At 47.9% G+C, this 24,326-nt stretch overlaps 1 protein-coding gene across 1 annotated transcript; it reads left to right on the forward strand.

The window, feature by feature from the left end:
- Nucleotides 1–1,258: 1,258 nt before the first annotated feature.
- MED26 (mediator complex subunit 26) lies at nucleotides 1,259–22,718 on the forward strand. The gene is made up of 3 exons (XM_051810533.1): nucleotides 1,259–1,611; nucleotides 18,615–18,689; nucleotides 19,929–22,718. The coding sequence occupies exons 1-3, from the start codon at nucleotides 1,537–1,539 to the stop codon at nucleotides 21,612–21,614; spliced, it is 1,836 nt and encodes a 611-aa protein (XP_051666493.1). The 5' UTR covers nucleotides 1,259–1,536; the 3' UTR covers nucleotides 21,615–22,718.
- Nucleotides 22,719–24,326: the final 1,608 nt, after the last annotated feature.

The following is a 24,326-nucleotide window of genomic DNA, read 5'->3' on the forward strand; positions in this document are numbered from 1 at the left end:
CAGGGGATGATGGAGCTCCACTGGTGAAAGAATGCAAAGAATTTTATCACTCTGGACAGACCCTGTGGCTCCAGAGCATGCTGCGGCCCCAGGAGAATAAAAGTTGTCATTCAGCTCCTGAGCAGATGGTTTAAAATAAAGGGATAGTTCATTTTGAGCTGGTCTTGGAGCATTTGAGGAGTTTAGACCATTGAGCTGCTCTAGGACCATCTGAGGAGTTTAAATGCCGGGCTGGTGGCTTGCTCAGGGGTGCAGGACACCCCTCACGCCTTCAGCCCAGGGACACCCTCCTGCGCGCCCGCACGTTCCGCGGCGTGTCCCGGCCAAGGAAAGGCGGTTTATTCCCGGGATTTATTCCCGGGATTTATTCCCCAGACTCTCTCTCCGCACCCTACTCGGTCCCTCTGGGGCCACGGCCGGGGGCTGCGGGGCTCGTCTGTGGTTGCCGCCCTGCTCCCGTTCCTGCTCCCACATCCCCGTTTCCCCCCCGCTCCCCACGAAGTCCCCCTCTCTCCTGGCAGCCCCCGCTCCCCCAACTCGCCCCTCTCCCCACCCCCGGCGCCCCTCGCTCTCCACAGCTCGCCCCGCGCCTCCCTCTCCACAAGAGCCCTCCGCATCTTCCGCAGCACCGCCCCGGTCCCCCCTGCTACCCCCTCTGCCCCAGAGCCCCTCTCCCCCACGGACCCCTCTTCCCCCGCACCGTCCTGCTCCCCCCACGACCTCCCCTCTCCCCCATCTCCTCGCTCTCTCCTCACTCCCCCCGCTCCCTCGGTGCCCCCCATCTTGTCCCCTCAGCCGCGCCCTCTCCCCAGAGCCCCTCTCCCCCCGCACCCCCAGCACCGCCCCGTTCCCCTCACGACCTCCCCTCTCCTCCGGCTTCCCCCGGTTCCCCTAACTCCCCCAACGCCCCACGCTCCCTCCAGGACCTCCCCTCTGCCCCAGAGCCCCTTTTCCCACATACCCCCTCTCCCCCCACGGCCTCCCCTCCGCCCCGTCTCCCCCTTCTCTCCTCACTGCCCCGTTTCCCCCCGTCTCCTCCCCTCAGCCCCACACCGCCTCTCTCCCCCACTGCGCGTGCGCCCGCCCCCCAATTCCCCCCCCCCCCTCCCGCGCACGCGCGGTGCGCGCCCCCGCCGGGAGCGTGCGCGGCGGGGCCGTGCGGGGCGGGGCGGGGCGGGGCGGGGCGGGGGGGGGGGGCGGCAGAGCCGCGCTCGGGGCGCGGCGCGCGCGCGTCACGGCGTCGGGCGCGTCCCAGGGAGCCGCGCGCGGCGCCGGCCCTGCCCCCAGCGCGCCCCGCGAGCGGCCCGAGCCGAGCGGAGCGGAGCGGAGGGAGCGCCGGGCCCGCCCGCTCCCCCCGGCCCCCCGCCCGCCCCCAGCCCCGCGCGCAGCGAACATGCCCCTCCGGCTCCCCGAGGCCGCCGCCGCCGCCGCCGGCGAGTGAGGAACCGCCGCCGCCCCGGCCCGGCCCGGCCCCGCCGCCGCCGCCGCCCGCCAGCCCCGGCCGCAGCCCCGCAGCCGCCCCGCTTCGCCCAGGCAATGACAGCGGCTCCGGCCCCGTCCCCGCAGCAGATCAGGGACCGGCTGCTGCAGGCCATCGACCCGCAGAGCAACGTGAGTACGGCCCCCCCCCCGCCGCACTCCGGGCCGACCCTGCGCCCGGCGATCCCGCCGCCCCCCCGCTCGGGGCACACGGGGGGCCCTCCGGGGCCGCCTCCACACCACCCCTTCCCTGGGGCACCGGAGGCTCCGCCGCGGGCGGTCCCGCGGAGCTCCCGCCGCGCTGCCCGCCCGGTGGTCCCGCAGCCCCGGCGCGTCTCGCCCGCCCGCTCCCCCAGCCCGGGGCCACCCCGGTGGAGGCTCCCGGAGCCCCTCCGCGCCCGGCCTGGGCCTCCCCGGCCCCTGCCCCGGCGGCGCTCGGTGCTGGTGGCCCGGCCGGCGCTGCCCGTCCATGCGGCGGGGCCGCCCGGCCGCCTCCCCACGCCAGGCCGCGGCTCGGGCGCGGCCTGCAGGGGGCTCTGGGCCGGCCCTCGCCGGGACCTGCCGGGGCGCCCACCTGTTCCTCGGGCCCCGCGGACGCTCCGGGGCCGCCCCGGGGCTCTGGAGCTGCTCCAGCGCCGAGCAGCCTCGGTCTTCGCTTTTTATCCCTTCCTGCAGCGCCGTAATGAGCTTATGTGCTCCTTCTGGGATGTGGTGTGAGCACAGGAGTCAGCGTGTGTTTCACCTGTAAGTGGCCCTAAGTGGTGGTTATCTGAAGGATCGCTTGCTCCTTTTGAGGCTTTTTTTGGCTCGTCCGAGCAATTCTCTGCTTAGGTGTTTATTGCTGTGTGAGGACTGCGGAGCCCGCAATCTGTCCTGATTTTTGAGGCTTAGATCAACAGTCACCTCTGCAGGATACAGACGTGGATCTGTCTTGGCCATCTGCAGTTTGTGGGGGCAGCCTGAACATCAGGCTGAACGTGTGGGTGTTGTTCCAGGGGCTGGGGGGTATGAAACAATGTTTTGGTTCTGTTAAAGTCATACCTGCTGCTGTCTGAACAAGTGCTTTTTTGTGGTAGGCCTGTATCAAAGTCCTAAAGCAGCCAATAAAGTTACTGCCGTTTGGAGCCCCCCTGGAGTGGCCTGAAGTGGGGACTGAAGAAAAATCACTGTGACCTTGTAGGTTCTGTAGAACCCCCTGTGCTGGGTCTGTCACAGCTGCAGTGTTACACACTGGAGTAACAGTGAGGAATGCTGGTGGTAATTGTGGGCTGTTAAACGTTGGAGCTGTCTGAGTTTGCAGTGCTTCACCGTGGATCTTGCTGAAATATCAGTTGGGGCACTTCATGAATCCTGTCTGCTCTGAGCTCTCTCTCTGTGGCTGCAGATTTTTCACTCTGCCTGAGACCGAGCGCCAACCTACTTTAATAAAATCCTAACAGATCCGTGGTGTCTTTTGACTTCAGAACTGTCAGGCTGCAATGGTTACCCTAATTCTGGTGTTACTTTCTAAACCACTGTGACTCTGCAGAGCTGAGCGGCCAGGAAGTGTCTCTTGTGATGGATGCTTTTCCCTTTCTCCACACGTGGCTGTTACACGGTGCTGGGAAGGCTTTGGCAGCGCTGTCCTGGTGAGGGGACCCAAAATAACCAGGCAGCTCCCTGCAGGGGGAGGGCAGAGCATCAGCTCTGCTGAACTTCCAACAGGTCAGTAGCCCCTTAAGTTTAGGAGTGTGATGTATGTTAAATTATAATTCTACATACTTGATACTTATCCAGGGCAATAATTGGTGGCAGAAAAATCAGCCCATTGTTCCCAAGTGCCTGTAGGCAGGGGCTGTCTTCCAGTTTAACCTTTTCTTGAAGGAGAGCAGAGGTGGTGTGGCTGAGGTTTATTGTGCAGGCCTGGAGCTCAGGCTCTTTGCTCCAAAGCACATGGGATATGTGGTGGTTTTGGTTGTTCACTACCTGGCACAGAGGGAAGGAAAACTTGGATTTTGAACACGTATAAAAGTAGATGCTGAGTTTAATCACACTTGGGCAGCAATGCAAAAGTACAAGAAACTGCTGTGGTGTTTTCCTGCTGGGAGAGTCTGTGCAGCCATGAGCTGCTGTGCCTGCAGGGACACGTGGAAAACTGGCTACTTTCTGCTGGTTTTAGAATCTTCTCCTGACAGAAGTGGTTGCTTTCAAACCTACAATATTTGTTATTGTCATTGACTTCCTCATTTCCCAAGAAAGTCAAGCTTTGAGGCCTGGATTTCACTCAGGCTTTTCAGTGTAGTTGCTGTGTGTTATGTGTGTATTTCTGGAGAGGGTGAGAGCTGCACTAACAATGTCAGGTGTGCAAAACCAGGCCAGTTCTGTGAGGGTGAGGAGGAGGACACGGGTGGTTCTTGTAGGGTCTGTAAATTTAAGCTTGACTGATACATCCCCTAACACGAGCTGCCACTGTGGATATTCATCCCTGTGCAGCTCTGAGGGCCTGTGTGGTTATACAGATCTTGGTTAACTCTCAGATCAGGGCTTAAATTAAAAAAAAAATAGAGACATAAATTTTTCTACCTCTGTTGAGTTGATCAAAATAATAATTTCCCCAAGCTTTCACAACCTGCTGGCCTGAAGAAATTATCTCCTGTGCTGATTGTTCATCCCCAGCTGCTCTGTAAAACTGTACTGACTTGGGAGCAATGCTGAATTTACATGCAGGTTTAACACTTGAGCCTCCTCTAGTAGTTGCTGCAGAATATATTTATAACTTAGTTTCCCATACTTGGTTCAGGATTTACATGGGTAACCTCTATTTCAAAGGAGACCTATAAGAAATAAGCTATTTTTAAAGAACTTACATCATCTTGGAAGCCACACGGGATGTCTGGTATTGTGTCTTCATTTATTCAGCCTTTTTCCCTCAAAAAAACATGGGCAAACCACTTCTGCTCCTTGACCTAAGCACTAAGTATCAACATCATTTGCCTTCCAAAGCTTCTGTGGTAGTGAGAATATTCCAGGTGGAGGAAAGCAGGGGTTGTGTGAAGTGTTACAGGGGAGATATTCCTTGGTTCTGGTGGAAATAAGGCTTTTTCCTTCAGATTCTGTGTTCTGAGAAACCACCTCTCCCACCCAGCAGAACACCTTTGCCTTGTTAATTTGTGCTCTGTGCTCCTCGGGGAGTTTATTACCTGCCATCAGGAGTAATGAGATCTGTTGGTTTTTGCTCTGTGGCCAAACCTCTTGTTTCCAACTGACTGCTAAACTGTGCTGGCCATTAAATGGTTCCTCATGCTGAATATGCAGCAATCTGTCCCCCTTTTTAAATATTAGATAATAACTCCATTATTTGCCATTAATGCCCTTCTGCCACACAAATCCAGCTTTGGTTTGAGCAGCAGCCTGGGATGTGCTCCCTGTGAGGTTGGGCTTGGCTGGAACTTGGGCTGTCCATGCAGGATCTCAGCTGGCCCTGCAGCCTAGACCTTCAGGAGTGGTCCATGGTCTGGATTATTAATAATAAATTGGTCTGTGTGTTATAATATGTTGGGTGGTGAGTTGGCACGGGGTGATCTCCCAGCTGGCACCAGTTGCAGGGTTGAAGCTGCTTCCATGGCTGTTTTCTGTGTTGGTTGTTTTACCAAAGTCCTGGAGACAAAACCTCCCTCGCTGGGGAGAAAGGTACTTTCTAGTAGAGTTTTAAAAGGTGGGAGAAGCTGCAAGACACTGCTGTAATAACACAAAAACAGAAAGCAGAGGAAGGTGGTGGTTCACTTCCTGAGGGTTTCAGTGATTTCTTTGGATGCAGGAAGTGCTACGTGTGGGCGAAAGTAGACTAGGAATGGCTCTTGCTTTAGCTTTATCCTTTTCTGGAGGCCTTAATGAGCTTAGCAGTTTTGAGTGCAGGGAACCTGTTGTACCTCTCCCCCTCTTTGTTCCTTTCCTTGCTGCAGCTCATCTCGTTTGCAGTAGTCTCACATTTTGTGCGTGAAGGCCCTGAGTTGTTTCAGGTGTGTGATTAAACATGCAGGTGGTTGGGGCCTTTCCTGACATGGAGGGTCTGGAAAGTTTATTGTGTCAGTCCCGGGTTCCAGATAAAGATTTGGGCCTGATGTAGTGAGTCCCATTGTGTTCAGGTTCTTCATAGCAGCCTTAATTGAGGAGGGCTGTGTTTCTTGGTGCTCTGTATTGAAAAAAACCTGGATTCACTTGAATTCACCTGTGTGAGGGTGATGGCACACATGGGTTTTTGGCAGTGCTTTGTTGGCTTAGTGGCAGTCCAGGCTGTCACTTTTTGAGAGGGTTTGAGGGGCTGGGGGCTTGAAAACTTTTCATTTTCACAGTTTTCCTTGCAGCAGTGAGACCATTCTGAACTTTGAGGCTGCTAAGGCAAAACCTGAGCAAACAGGAATAGCAGAGAGTTTGGATGGAGGGGTCAAAGCAAGGGGAATGCCAAACTGCTTTTCCAGTGTTAATTCCTTGAAAATGCCCAGGTTGCAGTGATGATGGCAAGAGTCATTTGCTCTGAAGCTGTAATTTGAGTGTTTGTTTCGGCAGCAGTGACAATTTAAATAACACCCACTTCTTATTCCTGCTACACACACCCATTTTATGTGTGCAGGATGGTGTGGTGAACTGAACCGAGGGATTGATCAGGGTTTAAAGAAGAAAAGACAGTATATGTGCCTTTTCCCAGGTAGTTTTTGATGGAACTCAGTCACTTGATAAAACTTTTGGTGCACCACCAATAGTTCTGGCACAGGTGTGGCAGCAAAGTTGGGTCTTAAAGTATGGAGGCAGAAAAGAAACTCTTCCCTGTGAGGATGGGGAGGCCCTGGCACAGGTTGCCCAGAGAAGCTGTGGCTGCCCCAGCCCTGGAAGTGTCCAGGGCCAGGTTGGCAACCTGGTCTAGTAGAAGGTGTCCCTGCCCATGGCAGGGGGTGGAATGAGATGAGCTTTAGGATCCCTTCCAACCCAAACCATTCTGGGATTCCATGAGAAGTGGAATGCTGCTGCTCCCTCGTGCTCCCCTGCTGCCTTGGGACCTGGCAGGAAGGAGGTGTGTGTTACCTGCAAAAGTCACCCGTGCCTGGCTGGGTTTTTTGAGGTCAGAGTCGCTGCCTTATGGTCAAAGTTTCACCTGTAGAGCCTTTATTGCTGCTGTTGCTTGTGTGTGCCTCACAGATATCTGGAATTATCCTGTGTTTGTGAGGATGCAGCAGTGCAGGGACTCCATGTTCTGGGATAACTGCTGGGAAATGTCTTTATAGCTATCCAGGAGGATGCTCCCGAGTAGTAATCCTGAGAGAGCTTTGCAAATCCAAGAGTAAACCACCACCTTACACTAAAGGTTGTGTGGCTAATGCTCCAAATGATCAAAAGTTGGATTGTTTTGGCTTAAACCCATGTGCTTACACCAGCTGAAGCTGCCAGTGGAGCTGGGATTGCTGCTGGGATCCCCATCCCCACCTCCAGCTGTTCCTGTTCCCTCCTTTGTGCTGACCCTGCACCAGGCCAGCCAAGGACTCACCTGGCCAAACCTACCTGAGCAGGGGCTCCTCAGGGGCCTCTTTCCCTGCCCAGCTCCTCCTGGGCTCAGGGAGGTTCAGTTTTGGCACAAAGCAGTAGTTGGTAGTTGGTGTGTGGCAGAGGAGAGGTGACAGTGGGGTTGTGGCAGCTCAGGCTGTTGCAGAGCAGCACCCTCCAGGTGACCCCCTCTCCTTGTCAGGCTGGTTCATTAAAGGGGATCATTAAAGGGCTTTTTAAACCCCAGTGATAAAACTTTGCAGCAAGTACCTGCCTGCACGTGCTGTCTGTGGGCCCTGGGTGAGAAGTGAACACTGAATGCTCAGAGGCTGCAGGGAAATAACCCATTAACACGTTTTTATTGGTGTAGCCATGAAGCAACCAGTGGATGGAAGAACCAGCTTTTTGTAGGGAGCTTAAACATGGGGAGTCATCTCTGACAGTCCCCAGAGCCACAGCTGATGTGCAAGGTGTGGGTCCTTGCAGGAGGGATGTGCTGAAACAAACTTCCCAGGCAGCAGAGAACCCGAGGGTGGTGGTTTCTGACTTTGTCTCCCTGGGGACCTCTGTGTTCCAGGGGGGAATGAGGGCATTTGGCTGCACCTTGGCACACCTTTAACCCAGGAGAGCAGAGAGCTGGGCACAGAGGCTGGAGCTGGGGTGGGCCTGGGGTACAGCTCCTGCTGCCCGGGCACTGCAGCCTGGCACTGGCACAGTCTGAGCCTGGAGAAACACCCAACTTATGCATTAGCAAACAGGAAAATCTTCAGCTGAAGGCTGGGCCTGGTCTAGGAACTCCCCTTGGTGGTTTGTGAGGGTTTTGTCCAGTGAGTTGAGGGTGAGCCCGATTTAGGAGCAGGAAGGTGTGTGTCCTTGCCTCTCTCCAGGGTTTTGCTGTGGCCACGTGCCAGCAGCGCTGTCACTCTGGCCCCTTTGGCTCCTGCTGAGAGCAGCTCCAGAGCAGCTGGAGCTTTTTCTCCCTCTGAGATCCTTTTCCAGTTTCTTCAAGAAGGTGCTGCAGCTGACAAGTAAGAGTTTTCTATTTTAGAGGAACCACAAAAGTTTCAGGAGAGGGAAAGGAGGAATCGATTCTGCCTGCTGAGGAAATTAGTCAAGAAGCACTTCTTTTAAGGCAGAATTACTCCAGTATATAAGGCTTGGAGTTAAAATTAATGTCAGGGTATTTCTTATACATAAAAAAACATGTCTGTTTTGGCTGATAACGCTTTGCTGTTATCTCCTCTCACCCATTTTGAGCTTGGTGATAACTCCAAATAAACTTCCTTCTGTCTGTGTAACGTGGTATGATGTGGCCCCACTTATACTCTTGGCCTTTAAAGAAATATTTAAGGTAAAGGTAAGTAAGTGCCTCACATTAAGTTTAATGTAAATGTAGGTTTGTTTATTCAGTATTGTAACAGCTAAATTACTCTTTCTGTGGGTAATTCATGCTTTCGGTGTCTGGAACAATATTTAAGTGCCAGCAAATTGCTTTAATTTGAGGTGCAATCTGCTAAACTCGGCAGTGAATTGGTGTTTTCTGGGGCATGGCTTTCACAGGGCAGTGGAGTGTGATTGTTAATACCAAAGTATACAATTTTCAGCGTGTCCAAACAGTCAGTGGTAGCAGTTTCCATTGAGGAGTCACTGGAAGTAAAATGTAATTAGTTCTGTTTTACTGAGCAAAGTGGTTTCTAACCCAGCAGCTGAGGAGGAGAGATCCTGAGTCCACAGCTGGCTCTGGGATCTGGCTGTGTTTTCAGACTCTGCTGTGAAGATGAGTGTGCAGAGGTGGAAGTCTTGTCTGACAGTGACAGCCAGCACTTTGTGGAGCTGCTTTCTCACATAGTTTCCATGCAGGATCAGCTTGTGGAGTATCACAATTATAGTACAGGTCTGCATTGATTTATTTGTTAAGGAGGATAGAACTATGGAAGGTAGAGGAACATGGTGTTTTCCCAGGGTAGTGATGCACAGTCATAAATTCTCCTTGGTGAACAAACTTCCAGCACATCTACAAGTATCTGTAACTTGAGCCATGGCTTAAGCAGAGCTTTTTGAACAGGTCAGTGTGTAACACTCCTTGTGCTCCACACTTAAACTGCAAGGGAAAGAACAGGGAGTTTTATGTCTGTTTATAAGTTATCATCCTGACAGTTCCAGGAAAAAAATATTTCAATATTATAGTTAATCCTTGGAGAAACTACAGTTGTTTCTTGAATAGAGTTGAGCACAATGAGATGGAAGAGCAGATGCAGGAGGTGATGTTTAAGGTGTATTTGTGAAGGTGGGTGCCTGCAGCTCATGGGCTGAGCACACTGGGAGGGGTCTGTGCACTGTGTAAAACTCTGTGTCCATTGTCATGTGTGGAGGAGTCTGTGTGTCCAAATCTGAGCTATTGGGCTCTGACTTCGTATTTTCTTCACTGGACTTTTTTAAGACAGGCTGCCAAGGGGCTTAAGCCTCACTGGGGCTTTCTGAAGTGGAAATGGTGAAGTTTTTTGCTCCAAGGTTAGAAATAATGAGTGCCAGGTTGCAGCTTCCTGAATGTTCTTCCCCATCCCTGGAAGTGTCCAAAGTCAGGTTGGAGCAACCTGGTCTAGTGAGAGGTGTCCCTGCTCATGGGATGGGCTTTAAGGTCCCTCTCACCCCAAACCATTCTGTGATTCAGTGATTCTGTATTCTGGGTTTAAATACAAATAAAACACTGGACACTCAGCTCTGGAGTGGAGCTGCTCTCACAGTAACCCTTCAGCTGGTAAGCCCTGAGTTGAAACAGCTCCGTGCTCACCTTCCTCTGGGAAAGACTTTTTTCCCATCCAAAGGCAGAAAAGGCATTTTGTTCCCAAATATTTCCACTGGCTGCAATGGCCAAGTGTTCTCCACTGAGAAGGCTCCACTTTCCTGACAGGTGATATTGTCCTGAGGACCTGCATGGTCTTCAGAGAACAGAGTTATTTGGAAGTGGGTGACTGGCAGCAGTGTTTAATCTAAAATTTGAAGAGCAATGATTCTAGGAGATGAGTAAATCCATTTCAGGGGTTTTTTTTCATATCCATAAAGCTCCCTTGTGATATGTCCTGACAGAAGTGTTGTGTTGGTAACTGTTGCTGAAAGGATACAGTGACTTCTCTGCAAACCTGACATTTAAAACTTTCCCAGTTTGTAAGACTATTTTTCTCTGGTTTTGTGAACAAACAGACCATGCTTAAATTCTCATGAGCAGTTACAGGAGCATATTGCTCTCCAGTGTGTTGAATAAATAAATTCTACAATGTATTCAACATTTTATTCATCAGGCTCTCATCTCTCTTAAGATTAATTTTAAGGAATCATTCCTTAAATGATTCCTCCATCATTTAAGTAATTGTCCAAGAAGCTTCCCTAGGAATTTGATAACAGTTTGCCTGCTGCATTTAAAATGCACTTATACATTGATAGATGGTTTTATTTTTTAAGAAAAGAGTGAAAAGTCTGTATTGTGGTGACATTAATAGGGCCTTTCTGAGTTGCATTCAAATATAAACTGCTCTGTGTTAACAGCTCTCGGTAGATACTCTGTGAAGGGGTTACATAATATTTAAGAACTTCAGAAAGCTCTGGACCCCTTGAAGCCATTCTCATCGAGTCCTTCAGTGCATGTTGGATGATTTTAAATGTCCACCAGTTCTCTGGAGTGGATTAAGATGGAGCAGATGATCACAGAATGATTTTGGCCAAGCAACACCTTTAAGGGCCTGACTGGGCCCTCACCATAACCCAGGGAGGTACCACAGTGAGTTCAGGTGAGTTCCTTACAGCAGAAAGCACCAAACTCATGATAAATCAGAAGGGGCACATTTTAAGGCTGGATTTTCTGTATTATTCTGCTTGAATAGTCATCAAACTGCCTTTCTGTCTCGTCGAAGTAGGAGCAGTTGTTCCCATGACTTTTCTTACCCAGCAGCCTCATTTTATGGCTCTCTAAATTTTGAAGGAATAATTTTGGATCTCAGTTCATGGCTTATAATAAATAGTAACTACCAATATTAGTCTGGTTGAAGTTTTTGTATGGGAGGAAGAGGAGGAGAAATGATTCTGATGTGGACAAAGGAAACTCTGTCGTGGTTGGGTGTCCTTAGGACCAGTGCAGTGATTGAGGGGATCTAGAGGGGATGTGAGGTGGTGAAATGGTGATAGACAGTGACCACAGAGCCTGAGTGGTGGTGGAAACCTTGGGCATCTCCTTTGGGTTCACATTTGCTCAGAGCACTGTGCTGGGGCAGGGAGGTTTGGAGTATTGAATTTATAAGTCCTTTATAATACAAACTGCTCTAGCTGTATAGATCTCTTTGAGAGGACAGAACTTTAAATTGCCACTCTGAGTCTAGTTTGGAGCAGATAAAAATGAGTGTTTCAGTGTGTATCTGCTCCTTGCTGGTCAGGATCTGTTCCTCAGGTGGGAATGGTGGGGGACCTTTCATGGAAGGGACTTGGTGGAGCTTTGTGGTCCATGACCTTCCCTGAAGTAGCATCACCTTTATAAAACAGCTCCTTCTGGACTTGTCTGATCTGTTCTTAAACTTCTGTAGTGGTTCTGGAGACTATTGAAGAGCTTATTTGAGTGCACTGGTAGCTCTCTGGGTATTTTATATGTAATCAGTGTTTGTCTTGTTGCAAATCAGGCCAATGAGCATGAAAACAGTTGATTAACATGTTCTTTATTATGACTAATAATGCAGAGGAAGGCTGGTTTCAAGCTTCACATGTTTCATCCTTATTTTTACAATACTGTGTAAAATGAGTTCTTAAACTTTTTGTTACTAACCATGTTTTCAAAACCCCTTTCCACCACTCTCCTCTGACCTCTTTATGTATGTTCTTTGTGAACTGTCACACCTTGAATGGACATGTAATTCCAGGTCAGTTTGATTCCTGTACCATTCCTTGCAGTTTGGGGTTGTGTGGAAAACAACACTAAATTATCTTTCCTGGTGGGTGCCAGTGAGAGTGGCAGTGAGTGCCTGGCACTGTGCTCCATGGCCCTTCCTCTGGAATTTGTGCCACCCACTTTTCCAATTGATTATTATTTCTTCAGCTGCTGGTCTTTTTAAATCAGGCTAATGAATTTTTATTTGCCCAGGGTTTTTTTTTTTGTGGGGGTGGAAAAAGAAATGTGGGGGTTCACATTCTCTGTTTCATCTGCAACTGAGGGTTGGCACTACAGGTACAATTCCTAAGGTATTATACAAGATGCTTAGTAACTGTTGGAGCTGACAGACAAGTATTTCTCTCTGCAGGAACAAAAATGTCTTCCAGTTGTTGGCTAATAAATACAAATGGAGAAAAGTCTTTCACTGTTGATGTTTTCTGTTGGCCTTAAAGACCTTTTCCTGGAGTCAGGAGCTTTTCCCTCAGTGCCACTTCTGTCTCCTGGACTGGGGGTGTGTCTTGTCTTCCCAGTCTGTATTTTACCACCTCTTGTGTCTTCTAAATGGCTCCTCCAATGGACACTCCTCTGGTTGGGTGCTTTCCCTTGCCTTGCCCAAGCATGGAGTGTATTCCTGCTGTGTCAGGGCCCTTGGATGTGTCACTGGGAATGGGCCATGGGGACAAAAGCTGGAGCACTGGTGGCACTTCCACTCTGGGGATTTGTGTCTCCAGGCCCTTTGTAAGTGCTGGGACCAGTTGTGTTTTCTGCTGTTGTTTCTGCTGGCAAACTCTCCTTATTCCCTTGGCTGCTGTGGCTTCTCCCCAGCCCAGGGATGTGTGTGGGCACTGCCAGGAGGGAGCAGAGGGCTCAACCAGCTCCAGGGAAATACTTCAGCTCTGGCCATTTCTTTGCACTATGGAATTTTATTGGAACCTGCCCTTACTGTTGTTTGATCCTGGCTTTGTAAAGTGTATACACAGAAAGATATCTGGATGATGTTACTTTACCACTGAATAAAACCTAAATATAAATAAAACTTATGCAAATTGCTTTGACTCTTTAAATTAGGCCTGGAACCTCTAAGTCTGGAGGTACAGATAATGCTTGTTGTGCCTGGACACTCTTTGGACAGTTCTTGGTGGTCAAGAAGCATTTCTTCTACCTTTTACTTGTGTTTTGCATCACAAATTAATCATTTTTTAAGGCATGGACTCCAAATGAATTTCTCTATCACAGAAGATATTCCCAGTGGATGACTTTCAACCCAAACCATCGATTCCTTTGTGTTTAAAGATCTGTTTTACTAAAATACTATTTGAAAACTGGCCTCCACCTCCAAGAATATCTTTGGTTAGTATTGGAACTTTCTTGGCAAACTGACTTTCAGACATTTTCAGTGATTATGAACAAAGTAGTGCATGATCATCTTTTTGGTATGTGGTGGCTGTGAGTAGTGTCTGGTGTTCCCTGTCTTTAGACAACACCATGTCAGGTTGGGGGTAGGGGGAACTGTTAATAGATCAGCTGCAAGGGAACTGAACTAAATACCAGCATGTTGTAACCTGGATTCTAATTTGGTGTGTTTGGGCTGTATCTTTGAAAAAAAATGACATTCCAGTTTCCTGCTGATGGTGTGTGTTGTCAGTGTCTGATTATCTTGTTACCTGTGAGGTGAATAAACCCTGCACCGCTGTGTTTCCATTGCCACGCTCAAATAAAGCCTCCTGTGAAACAGCAACTTTTCTCTTCTTATTATTCCATATTTTAGATTATTATGCAGTGAAGTAGCTTTTATACCAAAGCAGTGCTGGGGGGAAGATGTGGCACTGATGGGGGACCCCAGTGTGGGCGAGGAGTTGGTGCTTGGCTGCAGGTGACGCCGGGAGCTCCGAAAAGAAGGAATATCAGCAGGTGCTGTCCTCATGGAGTGGGCACTGCTCCTCCTTGGAATAGTGGGCACTGCTCCTCCTTGGAATCAGTTCTGCCCCCGTGGCCATTTCAGCAAGATTCACCCTGAACCCAGGATTTTCTTGAAGGTTTTCCTGAGGATGTACACAGCCCTGTGATCTGTGACAGTTTGGGAACTCCTGTGAAGTGCTGCCGGCCCCAGGGGCAGGGGGAGGACAACAAAAACTGGACAAATGCTCCTGTGAACTGTCTGGACTCTCCTTGTATTGACTGGCAACAGAAAACTCCAGCTTGGCAATAGACACCTGGATTTGTGTCTGTAGGAAGATGGAAGAGCTGTTTGGACTTCTGTGGTGTCTCCACTTCCCTGCTTGCTTCTGTCAAACTGTTTTGATGCTACAGGTGGGACAATGATGCCAAAGCACCTTCTTTGAAACCAGCAACATGTGGAGTATTTATAGATATTTTGAGTAAGTAAGTTGAAGTATGGTGGCAAATACTTTCTCTCCAAGCCAGTGTGTTGTGATCCCTGTGAGCTCTGTTTCACCTGGCCCCCAGTGGAGTCAGGTTATTGATTATTTAACCTGTGATTTCTGGAGGATGATGGTGTTACACTTTGGTTTTAGCAGAGTGTCAGTGATGGGGGACTCCGGGCTTAGCAGACCAAATTTAAATACCCTTTAAAAACTTGTAAAGGTGCTGATGTGCCCCAGGTGGGCGATGATACTGTATCAAAAGGTGCCTTTTAGCATTGTTATGTGACCTTTGTCATGCAAAAGTGCCTTTCTACCAGAACACAGTGGGCAGGGAACTGCATTAGCAGTTTCACTGCAAGTTTTTTGTGATTGTGCACCAATGTTTTCGTGTTACACAGAAATAGCTGCTCCTTCTACTCCAGGCCTAACTAAGTGTCTCATCTTTCCTAATTCAGATCTCATACAGTTGTGTGTGCATGCAGAAATCTTTAGAAACATCCCTGTGAAATGTAAAAAAAAAAAATAAAACAACCAAACAAAAAAAAACCAACCAAAACTTAAAATTGCTTTATCCAAATGACTGCAGTAGAAAGTTTGTGTGACATCTGTTTCTCAGGCAGCAGTGGAGGGAGTGCAGGTTGTGCTGTGTCCAGGCAGTCCTGGGGAAGGCAGGGAGGTGTTACATGGGTGTTCCTGTTGTGTTTGGGATCTGGACTGGTCTGGAGGTGAAGGAAGAGAATCAAAACATGACATGGAGTGTGCTGGTCCAACAGAAAACACATCCCAGCACGTGGAAATGGTGATGCAGCTCGTGTGGATGCTGAGCTTGCTGCTGTTTTCAGATTTCCCTGGGAAGGTGTCACTGGAATTGAGGTGGGAGGGAGCAGCTGTACCTGAAACTTCCCAAACCCCCCCTTAAACTGCTGGGTAACACTTCCCCTGAAGTTAGTTACTGAATTGGTCCTGGTTTATAAATGCTAAAATAGGATTAAGATGGCAGTTAAGAAAAGGAAATTAAGCTGTTTGATCTTTTCCAGAGAGTTCAGCAACCCCTGCTTTTTTCTGAGGCTGGAGTAAAAACATTTAGTGCTTAACTTGGAAAAGATCTTGGATAGCAGTAGTAAAGCTCCTGAGTGTGGCTGAATGGCTGGATGACTTTAGGAGCCTTGCATGGAATAAATAAGATTTGTTTTCTGTGGCTGTCATTAGGGTTGGCTGGAAGGGATTATCACAGATGACTCAAAGCAGATGTTCTGCAGTAAACTTTGGAGTGAATTGGTGTGTGCCAGTCAGTGCTCCCAGCACGGGAACAGCTCGGGATCATTTGGGACACTGTAAATTATTCTGAGCTGGTTCCTGACAGCTCCCAAATGCAGGTCCTGGGGTTGCTTCATGGCAGTTGTTGTTCTGGGGGGTGCTAAGGGCTGCAGTGCAAGCAGACAAAGGCAGGTAGAAACTAAAATGCAAGTTCTTGAGGCACTGAGTGGTGCAGTTACACTCCTGAGAGGTGTCTGGAGAGCCAGGCTGCCAAAATTCCCTGTCCCACTCTGCTCTGTGGAACTTTGTTGTGTATCCAATAAGCATCTTTAATAGCCCTTTGTATTAATAAATCAACATTTCTGGTGCTGCTCAAAGTAGGAAGGTCCTGGTAGGTTTTGTAGAGTCAGCCTCATGTTATTATGTGACAGATATGAATTTTATTAAGCCAGTGACAGATGGTTTAAGATAAAGATGCTGGTGTGCAATATTGCTGTTATCCCAACAGGTGTCTTCTCATGGAATGGGTGACACTTGAAGTGTTTTGGGAGGTCATCTTGTTTCCATTGCTGTTTAACTGTACCCCAAGAAACTTCATAGTCTGTGTTATTTTGAAACAGGCAATTTGATTCTCATTATAAACTTCTCTTTATGGCAGTTTCATTGAAACATTCCAAGAAAACTACTGGGGAAGGGGGAGGAAGTTGTTGAACCTACCTGAACATTGTATTTATTTATTTTTAAAGAGCCAAACTTTCCTATAGGTGAAAAAAGGGAAAATGAGGGGAGCTTCTTGCTGGAAGTGTGAGATGTTGGGAGCCTTCCTGCTCTGAATTGGTGACAAATGTGTGAGGAATCCCAAAGGGGTGGTTTGTGTTTTAGCTGGAGTTGAGTGGTGTAAAGCCACTTTCACTGTCCTTAATTGGCACCACATGTCCCCAGAAGAGGGAGGGAAGTCCCAGCCTGGCAGTCCTGGTGTAGACCCGGGCCCTGGGAGATGATTTACCATTTGGGGGATCCATTCCTGTGTGTTGGGGTGTGCTGAACAAAGGCAAAGCTGTTACTGGAAATTCCCTGACCAGTTTTCATCTTTCTGTAGGTGTGTGCACACACAGCATCCCTTTCCCCTTCCTGATAGGCTGACAATCCTTTTTTTTGCCATCAGTTTGTCATTCAGATAATGAATATTTGGGGATTACCAGTAACTGCAAAAATCGTTGTACCAATTACTGGTGTTTGCAATGCAGAGCCTTCTGCACCCTGGTAGTTCAGAGTCTAAAATCTGTGTGGGGAAGGAGAGTATCATGTTTTACAAGTTTAAAAATGTGTCTGGAAAGTCCCAGAATTGAGCATTAACTATTCTACGGGCTCTGGTGCTAGAAACTGAAAAAAACCCCCAACCCTGGTATTATCTATTAGTTAAACTGTGGTGCTAAACTGTGCTTCCTGAGCACTGAGGGCAGGGCAAGGATCAAAACAGGGATGAAAGTCAGTGCACTGAAGTGAAATAGTGAAAACTAAAATATGTCAGAATAGGTGCTGTTGCTGCTCTAAAGGTTAAGCAGAGTTTTAGCAGAGCTGACCTCTTGATAGGGCTGTAAATATCTGCAGAGACAACGTAGCTCAGTGAAGAAAGAACCAGGACAAATTAATTAATCTTTGGCCTGCAGTTGGTTTCATGGCCTGTAAGAGTTAGAATCATTCAAAGCCTGTTTAGACTTTTAAACTTAAGTTTGATAAATCAATCAGAAAATCAGGGAAGGTGTTTCATCACTGCCAGGTTTATCCAGGTACCCTCAGCATTAAACAGCTGGGGTGGACAGAACATGGTCTATGCCCAAGATTTCCTGAAAGAGACTTCAGCTCCTGGTTCTTCTGTTGTATCTTAAGGGAAGGGTAGAACTGACTCGGAAAAGCCAATTCTTACAACGTTTGGTCTTTTTAAAATGAAGAATCGTGCAGGGGACTGTGGCTGGGAGGGCAGAGCTGCTGGTGATGCTCCTGCTCAGGCTTCAGGGGGATGTGGGATCCCTGCAGAGGTTCTTGCTGAGAGGTTTTTCTCTCGTGCACTTCATGTCCAGTTGAGTCACAAATGCAATTAAGCAATAAATGAGGCTGTGATTCAAGTTTCTCTGTGCTTATCTCTAAAATCTGCCTCCAAAGGTGAATTAGAAATTCCAAGTTTCGGTGCTTGTAACATCAGGTAATGGAAATTAGGGATCTCTGTGTAGGATCCTAAACTCGTTCAGGTTGGAAAAGCTCTCTAAGATTACCGAGTTCACCCCTAAACCATGTCCCTAAAACGTGGATCTGGGGTTCCTTGTGGAAATTATTAAAATGATTAAAATCAGGCGTGTGCTGGGGATGTTCAGACTGGGGGAGCTGTGTCTGTGTGCAGCTCACTGCTGGTGCCGAAATGCTGCAGTGCAGCCATGAGAAAACTTGAGGCTCACTTTTTAAATGTGATTTTTGTGGGTTTGTGCAGTTCCTCCTCCCCGTGTTCCCCCCCAGCACGGGGGTCCCGGGGGGGTTGGAGTGGCCGGAGGAGTCTGGACAATGGTCTGGGGACACCTACTGGGCACAGCCCCAGCCCCAGGAGCCTCTGGAGACTCTTGGTGTGCAGCCACAGGAAGCAGCAATATCGTGAATAAAACTGTACAATGCTGACTTCTGTAAATCTGAAGCGGTGCCTAAAAAAAAAATCCAGATTTCCCACTGGAGTGGCCGCTGCTCTTGGTCCACCGGGCACTTGTTTCCCGTTAGGACAATTAATTGATGCTTTGCCCAGGGGTCTCAGAACTTTGCTACTAAGTCACAGCTGTTTAATTGCAAATGTTTCCTTGAGTTTTACATAAGAGTGTGTTTGTTACAGCTCCTGCAGCTTCCAACTAGGTCAGTAAAGTGTCCTTGTCCCTATTTCTTGAACAATCAGCTCCCCAAAGCCAGACAGTCTGATAGCAGTTTGTGATTAAGGCTCCCAGCAATTATAAAGTGGAAGGTCTTAAATTACATTTGATAACTAAGACCTGTACATGAAACATGGAGTGACTTTGTGTTCCTTGTTGCAGATCCATAACATGGTGGCAGTGCTGGAAGTGATCTCCAGCCTGGAGAAATATCCCATTACCAAAGAGGCACTTGAGGTATGTCACGCTCTGAACATGATTTTTGTGTGTATAAAAGGACTTTCTCTGCCTTTCTAATTTCCATTGGAGCTTTTCTGGAAACAATAGATGGATTGCAAAGGATTCACAATTAAGATATTATTTTGTCCCTCTCGTGCTGCTTCCGACATCTCGCTGAACACAGGGATCCTTTCTGGGCCAGATCAGTATTCTGGGCAGCACAGTTCCTGTTTGTGCAGGGCACTACATTGATCATCACTTGCCACTGATGAATTTGGGTGCCTTCAGCAATATGACTCTGCAGTTTTGGTCACCTTCGTAGATGTTTGGTGACCGAGCACCAGAAATCTGAAATAGGAATATAGTTGCTGTGTGTCTTTAAAATCAATCTAAAATTCATTTAGGCAGGTTTCAATACCTGATCTTTTTGGTGAGAGCAGGTGTGGGAGAGCTGCAGTCTCACTGGCCACTCGTAGAAACAGCCCAAAGAAGTTTTATGGCTGATTTATATTTTTTTTTCACCCTTTGTATTGAAATTAGCGGTGTTCTTGCTTTTAACTGTTGCTTAATTACAACTCCACCTGTTATTTCAACATATGTATCCCAACAGGTTGCATATTTCTCTCACAGGCTGGTCTATGTTCTCCTTTGAAGTCCTTTTCTTAAGTAATCTGACTTGTGGAACAATTCTTTGTTTTCAAATGTGCTTTGGGAACAATCAAACATTTCACTTCCTTCCGCTCACAAAACCACTCTGGGACACCCCAGGAATTTGTTTAAATGGCTCTTCCACGTGTTTCCAAGATACTGGGGAGTGAAGGGAGAGGAGAGGTGGAGGAGGAAGGTAGGACATGTCACACCTAGCAGTCAGCTTTGTCAAATGGAGATTTTTATTGTTAATTGTTACTGTAACAGGCAAAGACCCTGGAATTCTGTTCTCTTGGCTCCTTCTGCAGATCTTAGACTTTGACTGTGGTGAACACAAACCTTTTGGGTGCTGCATCTGAACTCACACCTTTATTCTCAATGTTCTTTCTCATTAAAGAATTCCTTTCTGATGTTTTTCCCAGCTCAGGGAATAAAGACTTGAAACCCACAGGTGGTTTCATGTTGAGTGGCCGAGCTTTGGAAAAGATTAATTCAACACTTAAATCTTTAGTGTTTTTAACCAGGGTGAGCAAAAGCAGAAACGTTCCTTTAAGAGTTTTTCTTGGGATGATGATACCTGTTTGTAAAACAGCTTGTCTGTCTTTGTAGGAAACAAGGCTCGGGAGGCTCATCAATGAGGTGAGGAAGAAGACATCCAATGAGGAACTTGCCAAACGTGCCAAGAAATTGTTGCGGAATTGGCAGAAGTTGATAGAACCCGTGACCCAGAACGACCCAGTGCCAAGAGGGCTCCCCAACCCACCTGGATCAGCGAATGGAGGTGCTCACAACTGCAAACCAGAGACACAACTTCCTGCTGTGGCTGGAGCGAAGCCCATCAGCGAGCTGAAAAGCAGGAATGACATACAGAAACTGAATTCTCCCAAACCAGAGAAACTGGGAAATCGGAAAAGGAAAGGCGATCACAGGGATGGGCAGCAGGGCCCTCCTCCCCCAAAAGTCTCCAAAGCTAGTCATGAAGTATTACAAAACTCTTCACCCCCTCCAACAAACGGAATTGGAGGTAGTCCTGAAAATTTTCCCAGCCCTGTAGACGTAAATCTACACGCGGGGCCCGAGAGCAGCAGGACAGAACTCAGTGAAAACGATAAACACAATAAGATCCCAGTAAATGCTGTAAAACCTCACACCAGTTCTCCAGGACTTGTAAAACCTTCAAGCACTTCCTCGTTGCTAAAGACTGCAGTGCTTCAGCAGCATGATAAATCAGAAGAGACCACGGGCCCTCACCAGCCCAAGAGCCCTCGCTGCTCCTCCTTTAGCCCCAGGAATGTCAGGCAGGATACTTTTGCTCGGCAGCACAGCACGTACTCACCAAAGGATTCGATGCCCAGTCCATCTCAGAGGTCTCAGTTCTTAGACACTGCACAGGTGCCATCGCCACCACCATCCCTGATGCAACCACCCACACCTCCCCTGCCAGCCAAGAGACTGGAGCTCCCCCAGCCCTCGGCCGCCGAGGTCCCGCAGCACTGGCAGGAGCAGCAGGTCCCTCCTGAGGGACACAGGCACCCAGCGGGGCCCCTCCACACATCTCCTACCTGCAAGGCTGGCACCCACCCCGGGGACTCGCTCCTGCCACACGTGGGCTTCCCACAGGACACTTCCAAAATGGACAGTGACGATGCTGCTTCAGGGTCTGATAGTAAAAAGAAGAAAAGGTACCGACCCAGAGACTACACAGTCAACTTGGATGGGCACGTGACAGAAGGGGGTGTGAAACCTGTGAGGTTAAAAGAGAGAAAACTCACTTTTGATCCCATGACAGGACAGATAAAACCTTTAACACCGAAAGATCCTTTGCAGGTAGAAATCCCTGCACTTACTGAACAGCACAGGACAGAAACGGAAAAGCAGGAGCAAAAACCCAACCTGCAAAGCCCTTTTGAACAAACGAACTGGAAAGAGTTATCCAGAAATGAAATCATTCAGTCATATTTAAACAGACAGAGTAGCTTGCTGTCCTCATCAGGAGTACAGACTCCAGGAGCTCACTACTTCATGTCTGAGTATTTAAAGCAGGAGGAAAGCACTAGAAAAGAGGCTAGAAAGACTCACGTTCTAGCTCCTAACAGCAAACCTACAGACTTGCCTGGGGTCACCAGGGAGGTCACGGGCGATGACCTCGACAGGATACGTGACCACAACTGGCCGGGCGTGAACGGTTGTTATGACACACAGGGTAACTGGTATGATTGGACACAGTGCATATCCTTAGATCCACACGGGGATGATGGGAGGTTGAACATCCTGCCTTACGTCTGCCTAGACTGAGAGCAGGTTTTTTGCTAAAACCCTGCTTTTTTTTTTTTACACCTGCAGTTGGCAAAAACTGGCAGACACGATGCCACTTCCAGCTGGAGAGAACCTCCTGTCCTGGACAAACAGGCCCCACGAGCAGAGGGGGGGAGGGAGCTGGGCCTTTCCAGCTCGTTCCTTTAAATTCTCCTTTTGTGAAATGCTGCTACCAGTTTACTAACAATTGCAAAGGAAGGCATACGAAGGTTGATCAGTGAGTTCAAAACTCTCTAGCCAGCCAGCTATAAAAAGTGTTAGTCCCCCAAGAAGTGAAGAGGATTTCCAGCACTTTCTGAATGCCGGAATCTTAGTACAGGCAGGTACAGAGAAAATTGTGGAAGTTACCTTAACAAAATATGCATCTATTTATTTGACTTGATTTGGTTTTTTTTTTTTTTTTTTTTATTATTTGGCAGTGAGATATTCGAGAGACAATGTGCAAAAACTGTAGTTTTATTTCTATCACATCTCTGAACATGATTGCGTTGGTCTAAAGTCATGTGGTAAACGGAGATTGGGTTTTAAACAGCAGGTGTTGCACTGCAGGCTGGGCCTCCAGCTTCAGCTCAACATTCCATAGGCATCCACATCCTTTAGTCTGGTTTCAGTTTAAATCCAGTCTCTGAGAAATGCTGCAAAAACTAGATGTTTAACGATATTTTTTGATCCCACCACCACCAGCCAAATATTTTTCCTCCTTTTCCCTTCCTGCAAACTTCTAGGTAAAAAAAAAAAATAAAAAAAAAATAAAAAAAAAAGGACAAAAAAAAATAAAAAGAAAAATCACCTTTTCTAGAATCTAAATGTAATGAGGGTGCTACAAGTTTGTAACTGTACTGTGAGAGGGAAAAAGGAAGCCTGTTTGTATGCTGGAAATATACTTGTTACCATTCCTTTAGATATTGTTTGCCTTATGGATATCCATCATAAACGCAATTTGCAAAAACAAAGAGCCTTAGTGAATGTACAGTAACTAGACTTCTGTGTTCCTGGGATGCAGAAGGGAGCAACTTTGCTATTTGGTCCTTTAAGTGGACACGTTGTGATATAAATGTGGAAATAAAAAAAATTTGCACAAAACAGTTTGTGAATTATTTATATTTCACTCGTTTCCCTCCCTCTCCCCCCCCAAGTTTGCTCAGTTCAGCCCAGCCAAGGGACCCTTGACCCCAGGAATCCGTTGGAGCAGTTTGGTGAAGCCAAATGCCACGGACACTGCTGAGAGCAGCTCTTAGGGATATATGGGATGTCTTCCAAGTACCTTGGTGGTGTTCAGTCACACAGGTTAGATTTTGGTTTTAACTCTGGAGACTGATAACCCAATTGCTGTTAATGTACCTCAAAGTGTAAAGGAACCAGAGTTCATTTTCTTGTTTCAGTAACTTTGTAATATTTGATTCCTCGCTGTTACAGTGCTTTCTAAAGCAGCCTGGGTGTAGAGAGTGAAGGGTTTTAATACCTGTAATTGCTTTAACATTTGGGACTGGCTGTTTTCTGCAGTCCCCAGTGCTGGGCTTCTGTCCAGGGGAACAGGGGAGGGGACACTATACCAAAAATATTCCCAGGTTTAGTGATGTTAATGCTGTTAACCCGTTTGTGCTGGAGAAGAGCCTTGGTGAGAGCTCTCCTGCCTCTGAGAGCAGAGTCAGGCTCTTCCCTGGTTTTCACAGAAGGGTGCTTCTGACCACATTAAGTTGGTTCATTCCCTGGAATACAACTGATGAGGTTTGGTTTATTTTCATGTCATTCTTGTTCAAACCTACTGCTTTTGTGATCTGACTGCTACTGAAATGTGTGGGTGTCTCAGAAAGCTGATGTCTCTGTGCTTCCATTTCTGAAATCTGAGGTCTGGGAGTGAAAAGTGGTTACCAAAAAAATGCTTCCAAGTATATTTTCAGTTTACTTCCATTTTGTTGTTCTGCAGTTGGTGAGGTGGAGCCAGTGTGGTTTGGAGTTGGGGAAAGCTCCTGTCTTGCAGTTCTGAGTGGTAGATTTGGTGGTAGAGGGATGAGCTGCTGGTCACTTTGGAAATGCTTGAGTTTTGTTTATGTAAAAAAATACTGTGCATCTTATGTCCCTCTGCCCCTCCTCCCCCCTTCCCTGAATGATCCCATTTAGGAACAGGGTCTGTGCTCTTTTTGAGGCCTTTGACTAGAGGGCAAACTTCAGGAAATGACAAAGTATTGCATTACACTTGATAAAACTCCATCTTTTTCTCCACTGCTTCCATTTCTGATGCAGTTGATGGCCCTTGAGGACCACACTGGGTGAGGTGATGCCCGAAGCTCATCACAGCTTTCAGATTATATCCAACGAACTGCTGGTGCTCAGTTGCTTGAGGGAGCATCAGGAATCAGACCTGGCCCTTTCCCTGTGGTACAAAACTGCTGGAGAAACTCCTTCCCAGTGCAAGCTTTAAATCTTGTTCCATGCCGAGTTTGTTGCTGCTGTTAAAAGGTCAACTCACTTGGTGTCATCCAGGGTGAGACGAGGCTTGACAATCTTTATTTCAGCATGCCAGTATAACCAGTTCTGTGAGCTCCAACAAATGTGAATAAGTTTACAAGGTGAAATTTTTTTGTCAATTTTGTAAACAAGTTCAAATGAAGTTTACCATGTGCGTACCTGCTGTGGACTCTCATTTGTGCCTGACTCAGTTACTCTGCTACTGCTTTCTCCTCCCTCTCC

The sequence above is a fragment of the Manacus candei genome, unplaced genomic scaffold (genome assembly GCF_025592945.1).
Source record: "Manacus candei isolate 608988 ecotype Guabito, Panama unplaced genomic scaffold, ASM2559294v1 h1tg000078l, whole genome shotgun sequence".
Taxonomy (NCBI): Eukaryota; Metazoa; Chordata; class Aves; order Passeriformes; family Pipridae; genus Manacus; species Manacus candei.

Excerpts from the sequence above, each read along its gene's own strand:
- MED26 (XM_051810533.1), top strand. The coding sequence starts at position 1,537 with ATGACAGCGGCTCCGGCCCCGTCCCCGCAGCAGATCAGGGACCGGCTG. Across the intron at positions 1,612-18,614 it reads CCATCGACCCGCAGAGCAAC|ATCCATAACATGGTGGCAGT; the intron begins GTGAGTACGGCC and ends TCCTTGTTGCAG. Across the intron at positions 18,690-19,928 it reads TTACCAAAGAGGCACTTGAG|GAAACAAGGCTCGGGAGGCT; the intron begins GTATGTCACGCT and ends CTGTCTTTGTAG.